The sequence below is a fragment of the Mesoplodon bidens genome (genome assembly GCF_964165515.1).
Source record: "Mesoplodon bidens genome assembly, chromosome: 16".
Classification (NCBI taxonomy): Eukaryota; Metazoa; Chordata; class Mammalia; order Artiodactyla; family Ziphiidae; genus Mesoplodon; species Mesoplodon bidens.
The window spans coordinates 34,636,666-34,651,569 of record NC_138173.1 but is presented as its reverse complement, the minus strand read 5'-3'; the positions used below and the strand labels follow the sequence as shown (position 1 = coordinate 34,651,569).

Genomic DNA, 14,904 nt, shown 5'->3' with positions numbered 1-14,904 from the left:
AGAACATCAGTCTTTTCTCCATAAATAACAAAACTAGTCTCCAATAATTATTTTTCCTAGCTTTTTTTTCAGAATGATAAATACAACAAACTAAAGTAATAAAATAATTAGTTCTAAGCTTATGGTAGCTCAGTACATAATTTAAATTATCAAGTCAGACTATCTTCTTTAGAACGTTTTCTGCAAGATTAAGTTTGTTTTGATATTTGATCAGGAATTGAACATTTGTACTTGTTTTTCATTGTAGTGTATCCAATCAGAACTTAACTTCATTAACACAGCACTCTCAAAGAGAGACTGCCAACCACATATTTCATATTATACAAAAGTTAGCTGTTCGCTTAATATGATAAATTCTAGGTCCATCCATGTTGCTGCAAATGGCATTATTTTATTCTTTTTTATTTACAAAACAGAAACAGACTCATAGATATGGTAAACAAGTGTATGGTTACCAATGGGGAAAGCATGGGGGAAGGATAAATTAGGATTTGGAGATTAACATATACACACTACTATATATGAAGTATATAACCAACAAGGACCTACTGTGTAGCACAGCGAACTGTACTCAATATTTTGTAATAACCTGTAAGTGAAAAGAATCTGAAAAAAAAGATACATATGTTTGTATAACTGAATCACTTTGTTGTAACCTGAAACTAACACAATATTATAAATCAACCATACTCCAATAAAAATATTTTTTTTAAAGTTAGCTGTTCATCTGAAGCTCCATGAAAATGTTCAAGAAAAAACATTCCTGGGCTTCCCTGGTGGCGCAGTGGTTGGGAGTCTGCCTGCCGATGCAGGGGACGCGGGTTCGTGCCCCGGTCCAGGAGGATCCCACATGCCGCGGAGCGGCTGGGCCCGTGAGCCATGGCCACTGAGCCTGCGCGTCCAGAGCCTGTGCTCTGCAACGGGAGAGGCCGCGGCGGTGAGAGGCCCACGTACCGCTAAAAAAAAAAAAAAAAAAAAACATTCCTGATTTATGGAAATGCTGGGGAATGAAAATGACTGTATATCCTACAATTAAACTTCTTTGAAATTAAAAATAATTGATGCCTCTAAAATTATAACATGCTATGTACTTCTCAAAAATGTGTTATTTTTATTACTGTTAATGATGATAGCAATTGTTATTTCTTGAGTACTTACTATATACCAAGAACTTTACATTAATCATTTAATCCTCAGAATAATCCTATGAAGTTACTGATCTCATTTTTCATCTGAAAGTTGGAAAATTTCTGAATTTGGAAGACTTCTAAAGATTGAAATGGTTAAATAATTTGACCAAAGTCACAAAGCTAGTAAGAACTGAATTAAAACCTGAGCTCATGTCTTTCCACTCTGCACCTCATGCTTCAAACCTCTACATTATATTGCTTTTCCCATGAAATCAGATTTCATCTTAGAGGGTGACCACAAAGCATCTATTTTCCCTTCTTAATCCAAGTGGTTCAGCTTATATGTTTTAAGTCTGATTCTGACAGTTATCAAATAATTTTCACCAGGTTATTTTACATTTCTAAGTCTCAACCTTCCTTTTTTGTAACATTCAGGTAAAGTCAGTTACATCATGGGGCTGATGACAATTAAGTTAGATAGCCCACTTAAAGGGACTTGCCCTTGAGAGACAGTCAACAAATATGCTTCCTTTCCCTCCTCTTAAAATACCTTGTCTGAAATCTCTCCTGCAGAAGAATTTTAAATCAGATACTCCACCCTTGAGAAGGTGGAGAATGACTCCACACTCCTTAAGTACAGGCTGCACATAGTGACTTGCTTTCAAGGACTACAGCATGGAAAGGGGAAAAAAGAGTAACTTTACAGTGAAGAAACCTGACAAATACTATCTCATCCGGGTGATCAGGGTCAACATCAACAGTGATAAATCATGTTTATATTATGTACCCTTGAAACAATGTGATGAAAATGGCACTTCACCTCTATAGTTTTCCTCCTGAAGACCCATATCTCCAGTCCTACCATGAGAAAAATAAGAGATAATTCCACCAGAGGGGCATTCTACAAAATACCTGACCAGTACTACTCAAAACTGTCAAGGCCATCAAAAAAGGGAAAGTCTAAGAAACTATCACAGCCAAGAGAGCCTAAGGAGACAGGACAACTAAATGTAATGTAATATCTTGGCTGGAATTCTGGAGCAGTAAAAGGACATTAGGTAAAACTAAGTAAATCTGAATAAAGCATGGACTATAATTAATGATAATGTATGCATATTGGTTGATCGATTATAATAACTATGTCCCACTAATACAAGAAATTAATAATAGAGGAAACTCTGTGTGGTGTGGGGTATATAAGAACTCCATACTAACTTCTCAATTTTTCTCTATAAATCTAAAACTGTTCCAAAAACTAAAGTCTACTCAAAAAAAAAAAAACATTGCCTGAGCAAAAGAAAATTTTAGGTAAACAGCAGATTGAAACTTTTCTTGCAAAGTGAGGCCACAAAATGTTGATAATATTATAGTGAATATCTGTAGCCTATATAATAATGAGCATGAATCCATCAAACGCTAGCAGCCTAAGATCCTTCTAAGCTTCCGCATTCAGGGAGATATTTAATAGTGATATACAGGAAGTATAGCAGTATAATGATAGAAGTATATCATTACATAACCTAACAGGGGATCCTTTTTCAGTTTATGTTTTGAATAGGATGTAAATCTTCCTTTTCTGGAATGTTTTAAATGCCTTCCCATCACTACTATCTGTTGAAAATTCAGCTGTCAGAGAAGAGAAGATCAAGTCCCTGGCAGAGCACTCCAGTTCAAGGAACAACTGTAGACTGCTATGTTCAGCCTGATAAAGGTAGGCAAAGCTGCAGCAGAGATTAATTGATGCAGACTTGTTACTCCAAAACTGAAATTACAATAAGTGCATAGTCCTTAAAATAAGTAGATATCCTAGACAGACAGTGTGTGACAAGGACAATATGAGATGCCCAAAAGAGCATCCATGCTCAAGACTAACCTTTTAAGCATTCTGAATAAAGGTTTACCCCAGGTTCCTCTGAGAGGAGGAATTCCAGAGTGCCATCTGAATCCTTGGTGTGTCCTTTAAAATTCATAATATACAAATATACATACAATATTTGCTTTATTATCATTAGAGTAGAGCTCAGTTTCAACAAATCCTTTCTCACCATCATGAAGTTCTGAGTTAAATAATCCTTTTGGGTGCCATTATGTACCAAAAACCTAGATTCAATAAGCTCTATTTGATTTTTAGACTCAATTTTCTGAAGTCCCAAGTAGGTAAAATCATATATGTAGAACCTTCTCACAGAAGACTGTGTTAATGAGATTTGCTTCTGAGGTATACTACAAGGCAAACACATGCCAATTTGCAATTTCTGAAAACAAGTTGTAGCAACCTTAATCTTGCAGGAAAATATTCTAAGGAAAATACTATCAACTATCGATAATTTGTTATAAGAATCCTCATGTCAGGTACTCTACTAGAAATGATAAATCCCAGACACTAGTATATTATTCAATAAGTAAATTTAAATTTTGGTAAAATAAGACCACAACTTCTTGTGGGTTAATTAGGTTATTTGACACTCTAGACAGATTTTCCCACAATACTGTTACACATGGTGGTTATAAGCTTAACCTCAGCCACAAGAACCTACCTCTCTCATAATACAGTTTAACACTATGTAAGGTATAGAATGGCTTTGTGATTAAAAACAGGCCTAATATACAACTTGAACAATTAGGAATATATCTCCGCCTTTGGCGTAAGAGCAAGTTCTTCTCACCTCAAAATCACAGGTGGTAGCTCCTAATATTCCAATGAAAGTGACATCCTAAAGATCACGGTGAGGGGTAAAGAAGGTCTGGAGATATATAGACAGGGGCAGCTTCATGGGCTTTAGCCCTGTGTATAGGGCCCCATACTTAGAAGGGTCTCTCATTTGGCTTAATGCTCTGTTGTCACCATTTTGAAATTCCTAACAATTGTTGAACAAGGAACTTCACATTTTCATTTTAAACTGTGCCCAGCAAATTTCATATCTGATCTTGTATTTAGGACCTCTGTTGTGTGGATCACTATGAGGCCCAGAGGCAGAATCACAAAGCTGCAGAGACAGGAATGTGGAATTAGCTCCTGAGACACCAGAAGTGGAAGGGCCAAGGTCTCCTATGCATCTGACTGCCTGGGAGATAGTATATGCCCGAGGATACAAGAGAAAAAAGAGATCTTTGTTATCTAAAATAGTCAAGAAATGCTTCATTGAGAGGGCATTATTTGCACTCAATCAAACTAATGATACTAGTTAAGATTTTATAGTATTGAGTAGGCCAGGCACTATTCTAATTTCTTTGTGTATATTAACTCATTTAATCATCTCTAGTACTGATTAGAAAACTGAAACAGAAAAGATTAAATAACTTGTTTAGGGTCCCACCGTTCCTAAGTGGCTCACCCAGGCAGCTTAGCTCCAAAGTCCATGCTCTTAACATTGCAGAGAGCTTAAGGATTCAAATGATTACAGATAGCTCATTCACATGAACTCATCCTGATGCACATTTGATTTGTTATCTGTGTTAATTGAGATAATTTATGGAGATAAGGAATGATGGCATTTTAAAATAACGTTATAATGATGACAACAGTTTATATTTCTCTGAGTCATTTACCATATTCTCTTTTAGAGGTAGATCTAACTCTTCTTTCTCTTGGTAAAAATATCCTTTGATTTAAGTGATTTGTCTTATTTATTCTTCCCAGGGTTATAGCACTTAGTACACATGTCCATTAGATATATGCTGGATTAATGAGTAAGTGAACAACTGAACAAATGAATGAACAAAAGTGATTACCTAAAAGCTAACTACAAGAGCCAAATAAAAAGTATAATACAATATAAGGTTTTGTTCAGGAAAAGGTCTCTAAACACTTTTATAACGTATTATATTTACATGATAAAGTTTTGGGGACATAATGATATAAGGTTTTCTGTAGCATGATATTGTAATCATGAAAGAGTTGACCTTACCTTGCTGATTTCATCAAGTGGCTGGTTGCTGGCATTTTCTTTTTGGATTATGTTCATTAGATCAGTATGAAACTTCTTTACATTCAGAAAAACAAGTGGGTTGTTTATTGAGATAATTTTCACCTGCTGCAGGGTTTCCTTTTACAAGAAAAAAAAAAGGAATAGATTCAGAGTTCTGAATGAAATAAATCCTACAATGAATTGAAATCCTACAAGTCCAAATACCACTCATTTATGGAAGCAGTCTCCTGGCTGGTGTTTTCATTAAAATTTCTTTGGAGAATTTAATATACTATCATACTTCTCAGGGAAAATATGTACCTCCTCTTTATTAAGAAACATTAGTAACCATGAGATAAGTCTGCACCTTTTCAGAAAAATGGTCCTTATTCCTACTAATTCGGTTTTGGGGAGGCAACAGCCTAGACTATCCAAAGAGTATCATGAAGACTTATCCTCCTAAAAGTACCTCTTCCATTCAGTCTAGAAATTTAAAATTCCTTTACCTAGCCATCAGTATTTTTTAAAATGAAAGTATGTCCTAAAGGGTCACTGTCAGTCATTTACCTCATAATGACATAGTCTTTCTTAGGCAGGAATATAACCTTACAAGTGACTGATAGTTCTAACTGAGAAAAAGAAACCAAGAGGTATTATCAGGAAGGTAATTTCACTTTGGGCAGGCCTAGATTACATTGGATTTAGGATGTAGGCAAGACATGAGGAAATGGGGAAGGAAAAATTTCAATATAAAATGTGTCTGCTTTGGTCATTTGCCCAGGTCTTCCTGGCAATATCGTCTTCTCCATGAACTTTGGGGGAGGGATGTGTCTTAGAAACTGAGAGGATGGTAAATTCTATGAAATGATAACTCCTTACCAACTAAGTAAAGCAATATTCCTTCAGACTTGAGTACTCACATAGAGGAGGAGACACATACAGGCAGAGATAGAAAGATAAAAGAAAATATCATATATATGAATTTGGACAATTAGTTTAACCTCTCTTAGATTCCTTGTTTTTTAAAGTAGGTAATTTTTTAAAACAATTTCATCATTTAATAAGTCTGAATTCATTTTTACCACATGGTATTGTACATGGTCAGCTGTTGAAACAGATTTCTTTTAAACAGATCTTAGTTTTTAAAAAGTCATAGATACTGTGAGTTCTGTATAAACTGGTGGATAGTAAGTTAGTTCCTTTGTTTTGACTTATAAGCCTCAATTTCACCACAGAATAAAGAAGGTAGGCCAAAGAAAGCATAATTGGTCACTCATATAGAACAGTATGATTTCTATAATTTGAAGCTTTCTGAATGGACAGGTTCAAGCCTGATATAACTGTAAAAAGATTACTTAATGAAAAGACTATATGGAAATCATACAAAATGTTATTAACTTTAATCAATAGCTTAGACAGCACTATGTTACTAATTGCTATTCAAACTCAAAAACCTGTTTCTGAATCCCCACGAAGGTGGCAGGGGTACACAACCATGCCACCTTGTACTTAGGGCTTTAGGAAAGAGTCACAGACTTTAAAATAATGGCTTTAATTGTCATTTTCAGTATACCACAGGGGAAAGTGTGCTTTAATTAAATATATATACCAGTGATGCTGGTAAGGTTGAAAGTTACTCCTAATTTTGATAGCTATAAAAACTAATTTGACGGGCTTCCCTGGTGGCGCAGTGGTGGAGAGTCCGCCTGCCGATGCAGGGGACACGGGTTCGTGCCCTGGTCCGCGAAGATGCCACATGCCAGGGAGCGACTGGGCCCGTGAGCCATGGTCGCTGAGCCTGCGCGTCCGGAGCCTGTGCTCCGCAACGGGAAAAGCCACAGCAGTGAGAGGCTCGTGTACCGCAAAAAAAAAAAAAAAAAAAAAAAAAAAAAAACTAATTTGTACATGACAAGACAATGAGAGAAAAACAAGCAATTCCTTTGAAACAAACAAACAAAAAAGTTCACAGTGTTTAGTATCCAACAGTATGCATTTTATGACAATAACGTACAGATTGAGCACACTAAGTCTCCATATGCTAAAGAAAATGAGCATTGCCATTATTCATGGGCTGTACTGAATTTTTAAAAAAGATCAACTATACACTCACCCCTTACACAGGATAAACTGTCCGGGGCTGTATAGCTTTAGCACCATCACTAAAGTTGTTTGCAAAAGGAACAGAGAACAAAACAAAACAAAACATTTTTTCCTTGGAAGTGGAGAATCTTTCATTTGCTGTTATAACCAGAAAATACCATTCATTAAGTCAAAAATGGAAGAGAGGAGGCCCATAAACACTATTTGAGCAAGCTGACCAATATGCATTTCAGTTTTAAAAATGAAGGATATATAGTATATGTTACAAGTCTCAAGTAGGCAGTGTCAAAATGACATCTATTTCTTTGCTTGCTCTGTGATCATACCCCTTGGAGGTGTTATGGGTCTCATGGTATTTGGTTTCTTTTTCTCTGCAGGATTTAAAATCTGTAAAGAACACATTAGTGTTTCATCCACACTCATCATGGCACCTACATTGTCAAACCCTCCACAACAAGTGGGTGCAGAAAACAGAGTGACCAATTGTCTCTTTGCAAAAAATTTATATCTGTCTTCAACCACTTGATAGGCTCTACATATAAGATCCAAATCATACTTATGGAGAAATTTTGCAACCACTTCTGCACCAAATGTGAAGGGCATGCCTCTGTCATTTTCAACCCAGGCTAAGACATCTTTATCAGTGTCAGACCACAAAAGATCACAAAGAAGACCTTGATCTGGTACATCAATTGGTCAAATAATTCACTGAATCTGCTCCATAGACTGAAGATCCTGGTGATAAACCTCCATGACAGCAGAATATTTTCTCATCCATGATGGCTGCTATCGGTAAACAGTTAAAGCAGTCTGTGACAGTTTTCCATAGTTTAATGTTGTATCTTCTCTTACATTCATCATAAAATCCATAAATTCTATTGATGCTGGCACATTTGTAATTTCCTCTGAGAAGAAAAAAATTCTCGAGATATTTGGTTTTGTAAGGCAGTAAGAGGCAGAGAGTCTCCAATGACTGCTATCCCCTGTCCACATAGTCCCCAAGAAATAGGTAATTGCTTTCCGGCGGGAAAACACCGTACTCAAAAAGTCGAAGCAAATCATAGTATTGCCCATGGATATCACCACATATTTTGAGTGGTGCTTCAAGTTCCAGTAGGATAGGCTGACTTTGGAAGATCTCTCCGAACTTTAAGCAAAGTCCTCTGATTTCGTTCTCCTGTAGCTGGACATTCTTACCAGGTTTGGACCCTCTTACTTCCAGCAGCCATTGGATGATGTTGTCGATGTTCACTTTATGTCTTCCATTACATTCCCACCGCCAACCCTCCCGCAGCGGCAACAACTACGGCTAGTGCCTTGGGATTCACGCCTCATTTCCCACACCACCAGCACAGACATGGTGGTGGCAGCGGTGGCAGGGGCTCCCTGCTTCCTCCTTCTCTCCCCACTGGAACCACGAGGGCTAACATAGGTAAATTTTTAAGCTAGATAATTTCAAAAAGTTTTTATAGCTACACAACTGTTTAAACTCTAGAAAGTTAGAAGATTTGCTGCAAGTAAACAATTCAAGTAAGCAAAAATGCTTAAGTTACCAAATTAACTTTTAATCAAGAGGAAATCTCTTATAAGCCAAAAATAAAACAATTATTTGGCCTGTCAGGTTTAGTTATGACAAAGACCCACATCTTAAATTGACTCACTAATCACACCACATGTTTGTGCCAATATGCTTTAAGATAATATACTTTTTAAAGATAGGTATTTATTAAGGAACAGAGACTCAAATGGGGCAAGAAAAGAAATTCTCAATAGAGTTGAATTCACTGAGTGAGGAGGGGTCTTCCAAATTGAGAATGAGTGTTTCATGTGAAGAAGGGGTGGGAGCATGCATAAACAGAAGGGAGGAGTGACAGATCACCACTACTTTTGAAGTTAGCTAAAAATTCCACCTAAGAGTTCATATTCAAATCTTTCTCTGTCTTAGTGTTTTCCCTCTTAGTTTTGATACAAAACATTAAATAACTAGTGAGGTGTAATATTCTAATAAAATTAAGATTTCCATATGACAGTTATTATTCAGGTAGGTGGCTAGACTGGAACAAATCAAGTTTTAAAGACACGGAGAAATTTCAGCACTTTCATCTTCCTACAAATCCCCTCATTCACTTCCTCACATATTTAGCTTGAGAAGAAGGTATGAATTAGGTAGAATTTATTAGCCAGTGATCTTTAAACTGAAAAATACCAAACTTGAATTCTGTTTCAAAGCTAAGAATGTCAAGGCTATGGTACATGGCTCTATGGGTGGGGTGGATACACTGAGGACTTTAGAGGCCTGAGTCAGTCTGGGGCTTTGCATGAGCATTAAATTCCCATGGAAAATTTAAAGGAAGAAAAGAAAGGGATAGGAAAGGAAGGTAGCATTGGTGGAAAACTTGAGCCTGGGACACCTTCAAAGTCTTTGAATTCCAATAGCTCTCTATGAAGCAAATCTTTCCATACTTGTTAAAAAACACAAGCCATTTCCCTAGGTGTCACAGAAGGACTCCTGTTGCTACTTTCTACTTCCAGTCTACTCAGAAATACCCTGACACTGATCCTTCTGAAAGGAGGCCAGTTCTCTCTGTTCTGAGGGCAATCATGAGGTATTAAAACGAGTAAAGATGAAAAATAAAGAAAAAAAAAGTTAGTGAAACATCACAAAGCAGGTTCAAAGTAAGGCCAATTTTTTAATTGACAAAAATTCAAGTTGACATTTTCTTTCTTCACTTTAAACTTGTTTGGGTCATCCTTCAGAATAAGAAGCTACAACTCAAACATAATTGGCCTGCCTAAACATGGACTGAGTGAGACAATTTATATGTTGTTTCCTTAAAAAGGTGTCCACTGTGCAAGAAACAAATCCTAGTGACATCAATTACCCTCTGCTAATAAAACAGAGGGTCACTGATTGTGTTAACAAATACCATGACCCCACTTTGCTTTATTCCCTTCCCTATTCCCTATCTTCCTCCATCATTTTATTTGGAATAGACTATTAGTTTAGCTTGACTGCTTTATGTCAACTTAATAATGGAAAAGAGGTTCCCAAATAACTGAACTAGTCTGGACCATGATTATTCTGTGAACTTTACATCTATGAACCATGCTATCCTTTTATCTGCATGCTGACACAAGATTTCTATTGATTTGTTGCATGTTGATTGCTATATATAAGGTGGTTATACATGCCACTGAAAGTTCAAACTAATCAAAAATAGAATTTTCATTTTTAAAGTAGTAATTTATCTGCTTCTTATGATACCTTGAAACTATCTGACCTACAAAAATTATTAATTGCATGAAGGAAAAGGAAACTAAACTTACATCATCCATTTCTGTCTTCACTTTAAATTCCATTTCTTTCATATTTTTTATACTCAGAGTCTTTGCTCTAGAATTAAGGCAGATATAAAATACAATGTCATTTCCAAATTACTACATTAACCATGAAGAAATAAAAAGGATAAGCCATTTTATTTTAGCAATTAGAACATATTTAGAATGGTTTAGATGCTATATCCCATTTGTTCACAAGACACTGGTAAATGTGTATCTCTCTGGGATCCTCAGAAACAGAGACATCTAAATAGAGATTTAAAAATGTAATTTATCTCATCTGGGCTCCCAGCTACCATATCTTCAAGCCAAAGAGGTGGATTGCTAAAGAAGAGCAATAAGGGAGAAGGCTAGAAAGTATACGGTATTTAAGAAAATCTTGTTTTAGGGTAAAGGAAGTAAAGAGGGAATCAATGGCAAGATCGGACCACATAACAATGAATCTATATATAGAGACTTCATAAAGATAGAACCTATAGAGGTAAAACTTAAAATTTTAAGAATATATTATTTCACAAAGAACTTCAAGGGAAGTATGAGAAGTGAGTAGAAGCGTTATCGGATGATGAACATTGGGAAACAAAAAGAATTGATCAAAATATGGAAAGGTTTACAGATATGCACTAAAAAACAAAAAGAATGTGTTCTTTAATAAATTATCTAGAAAAAAGTAGCTAGATTAATAAAGCTTCTGAAAAATTAAATTTTTTGAGGTTATTTAACTTTTCAAATGATTACATTGTTATATGGTTTGTGTCTCATTAAATACTATATCCATTCACTTAAAAAATAGCTCTGTGATGCACTGTATAGTTGTGGGGTTAATTTATTTACTTTAATAGATTTTATATATTCTATTTTATAGTTCTGACAAAATATTTCTCCTCATTAAGACCAGTATTGTTATATATCACAGGTAGATAAAACCTTCTATATAAATAAAACATGAGAGTGTAATACTATCTATTCCACAGAAATAAAAGTAACTGGCAACAGTATATTTGCTGCTGTGTCAGAATAAACAACATTTAAATAAGATCTTACCTTGGGAAACGACCAATCACAATAGCTATGGTACACAAAACACCAAACAGCAGCCCCACATTGGCAGCAAAGCATATTGTAAATATATATGTACTGACCCATATGCCCTGAAAGAGAAACAGGAAACAAGATATGGGTCCTTTGTTTTCTCATTTTTCTCGTTATTGCTAAATTCCTCACAATCTTGTTCTCTACCATTCCTGTGATGAAATCTCTCAGCAAGAATATATTACTCAAGGAGAGGTAAACAGAAGACCAGGAACACAGCAACAAATCCAGGCCCCAGCGGACTCCCAGTGACAGAGGTTAAGGGAAAGGCAAAGGGAAAAGGAGTATTCTTTTTATATAGATGCTGCTAACCCTTAGTTCAATTCCCAACAAACTTTCTATTTAAGATCTGTAAATAGTTGGTTGATGTGCTTGGTTCAAAAACATTCCATAATTTCCTACTGTTTTCTCATTTGGTCTAATAATATTACAAACAAGTGTTTGTAGATTTTTGGTCATTCTCAGTAATATTCTCTTTTCTGGGATTGCTATAAAAAGAACTAAGGTAGTTTATTACTATTGATACATAGGACTCTCAAAGCCTATTGTTAAAATGACTGACTCTAACAGCACGACCAAAGCCACTTTTAGACCAACCACTATAAAAATATTTATACTTTTATTTCACTTCTTGTGAAATTGTGAAAGCTAAAAACTCAAGGCCAACTTAGTTCTTGGGAATATTTCAAAAGATTGCAAGAAAATTCTATTTCTCCTTTAATTGGGATTCCAACAATATTGCAGCTTTGTCTACCACCTGAAATTACAATTTGCAACAGGATACTGTATTATATTGGCAATTCTAAGTTTATTTCTGGCAAAAATAGCTTTAAAAGGAAAATAATTTGTGAAATCCAGAAAGTTATATTTTCTAAACACAAAATTCTGCATTTAGCAAATAGTAGACCAAAAAATTTTCATACTCTCTCTTTTCTCCCAAAATACCTGCATTACTTTATGCAAGTAATTCTAAGTTGATTTCTTTCTGTCCCAATAGCTGTATTACCATTTTAAAACATTTTTAACAACATAATTCAATTCCATATGCTAATGAAAGACAAATTTCTCTATAATCTGGAAACAGCACAGATTCTTGGAGGGGTATAGTTTTTATTTTTCCAGACAAGTTTGAAACAAATGTTTCTCAAAGCTATTTTATAATTTGAAATGTTTTACTTATCCTTTGTCTGTATTATTTATCTACACTGAGCTTGAGTGGTTCTTAATGTTGAGCTATTTTCAAAGCCTAAGCCCTTGGAAGCAAATGGACAGATGTTTATCTGTAAAATTCCTTTTTGATATAGAAGAAACAAACATTGGGGAATAAACAAGAAACTATATTTTAAGTGTTCTCATGTTAAGATCCATCACCTACAAATGTAATGATGTTAGCACTTATTATTACACCATCCTGTCATCTAATAGGTTAGACACTGAGATGTTTTTCCTCTATTCAGGTGAATGGAGAGTCATTTGAATCTTCTATTTGTACACAGTGTGTTTTTTCCTTCCCAACTTATTACACCAGACTTGACTGTGTACAAAATAAGGATGTAAATTTTTGATCGTTACTTCAACTTGCCACGATTGCTCTGTTTCTCACTCATCCCCTAATGCTTACTGAACATGCCTGGGTATGGCAGAATAAGACCTCACCAAAAGCTTTATAAGTCCTGTTCCTCCTGGCCAACCTCCATGATTCAATATAACATGGGGAACTGAGGATCCTGGTCCCCACCATTTAAAAAAGCAGAGAGTCTGGAGGCCATGATTCATCAGAGTGACCAAAAATGTTGGTACCTTCTGGTTCTATTTTTAAAGCGAATTTACTCTCCCACAATATCATCTATTGTAAGTTGGGCTTATAATGCTTAGTTATTTTCCATTTATAACTGAAAAAAAATATCAAATAGAAATTAGTAACATAGACAAGTAAATAGTTCCACTGGTTAGAATTAAGTCCCAACAGTATTCTGTAACAATTCCTAATAAAGGTCCAAATCCTAGATGTCATAGCTATAAGGAATTGGGTTCTTGAAACACTTTTTTTTTTAACCTTAATTTTTGCATTATGCATTCTTACTTGATCTCCTCCCTATTTGGCACTCACAGCCCCTAAACATAAGATAACCCAAAAGTTGGCCTCAAGTAGGGAACACATAAATTCTTCCTTTTGTAGAAAATTTATCAGTGTAAAACACAGTTCAGCAGCTACTCAATCACTTCACTTCTCTGCTCCATCTGTTATGCTGTTTTGATGATTGATCCATATTATTAAATTTCTGTAGGTCTTAATTCTATCTCTACTGTTCAGTTACTCAAACTCAGTTCTAAGTCCATCAGTAAGGCTTCCATTTTGGATCCCTATTTCCTCATTATCTCAAAGAGGGTTTTGATCTACAACTCAAAGTAGAATTATTATTAAACTGTAAAATATTTAAATAAATAACATTTTCTAATTTTTCTTTTTTAACATCTTTATTGGAGTATAATTTCTTTACAATGTTGTGTCAGTTTCTGCTTTATAACAAAGTGAATCAGCTATACATATACATATATCTCCATATCTCCTTCCTCTTCCCTCTCCCTCCCACCTTCCCTAACCCACCCCTTTAGGTGGTCACAAAGCGCCGAGCTGATCTCCCTGTGCTATGCAGCTGCTTCCCACTAGCTACTTATTTTACATTTGGTAGTGTATATATATCCATGGCACTGTCTCACTTCGTCCCACCTTACCCTCCCCATACCCCGTGTCCTAAAGCCCATTCTCTACATCTGTGTCTTTATTCCTGTCCTGCCCCTAGGTTCTTCAGAACCTTTTTTTTTTTTTTAGATTCCATATATATGTGTTAGCATACGGTATTTGTTTTTCTCTTTCTGACTTACTTCACTCTGTATGACAAACTCTAGGTCCATCCATCTCACTACAAAAAACTCAATTTCATTTCTTTTTATGGCCGAGTAATATTCCATGGTATATATGTGCCACATTTTCTTTCTCCATTCATCTGTGATGACTACTTACATGTTTTCTTAAACTTTAAACCTTCAAACTGCTTTACACATACATACATCTTTGGTAACTTTGCTTCATATTTAGGTATATTCTAACTATTGAGTTATCTGGACACATTCTGTCTACTGGGTGATCTAGCATATATCCACAAAAGTCTGTGCAATATTATCACTACAAATGCTTTGCCCAGATCATATTCCAATAACCCATGGCCTCTCACTGTTGAATTCCTTAACAACTAGAGATACCTGTCCACTTCAACCACAGGAGGCCATTGTCAAGCTAAACCCAACATCGCATTTAATTATCATGTACCTGC

The 14,904-nt window shown here is 35.5% G+C and overlaps 1 protein-coding gene and 1 pseudogene across 2 annotated transcripts in view; both read right to left on the bottom strand.

Annotated features, from left to right (window-relative positions):
• Window positions 1-14,904, bottom strand: part of SLC26A7 (solute carrier family 26 member 7) — a 185,938-nt gene that overhangs the window by 33,186 nt on the left and 137,848 nt on the right. Inside the window, exons 11-13 of the mRNA XM_081258699.1 lie at window positions 11,522-11,628; window positions 10,466-10,532; window positions 5,039-5,176 (exon numbers count right to left, since the gene is read on the bottom strand). Coding sequence (XP_081114825.1) covers window positions 5,039-5,176; window positions 10,466-10,532; window positions 11,522-11,628 — 312 coding nt within the window. The remainder of the gene's footprint in view (window positions 1-5,038; window positions 5,177-10,465; window positions 10,533-11,521; window positions 11,629-14,904) is intronic.
• LOC308604762 (serine/threonine-protein phosphatase PP1-gamma catalytic subunit A-like) lies at window positions 7,436-9,458 on the bottom strand (annotated as a pseudogene). The gene is made up of 2 exons: window positions 9,345-9,458; window positions 7,436-8,441 (listed from the first exon to the last, which is right to left on the bottom strand). The product of its transcript is annotated as a serine/threonine-protein phosphatase PP1-gamma catalytic subunit A-like (transcript).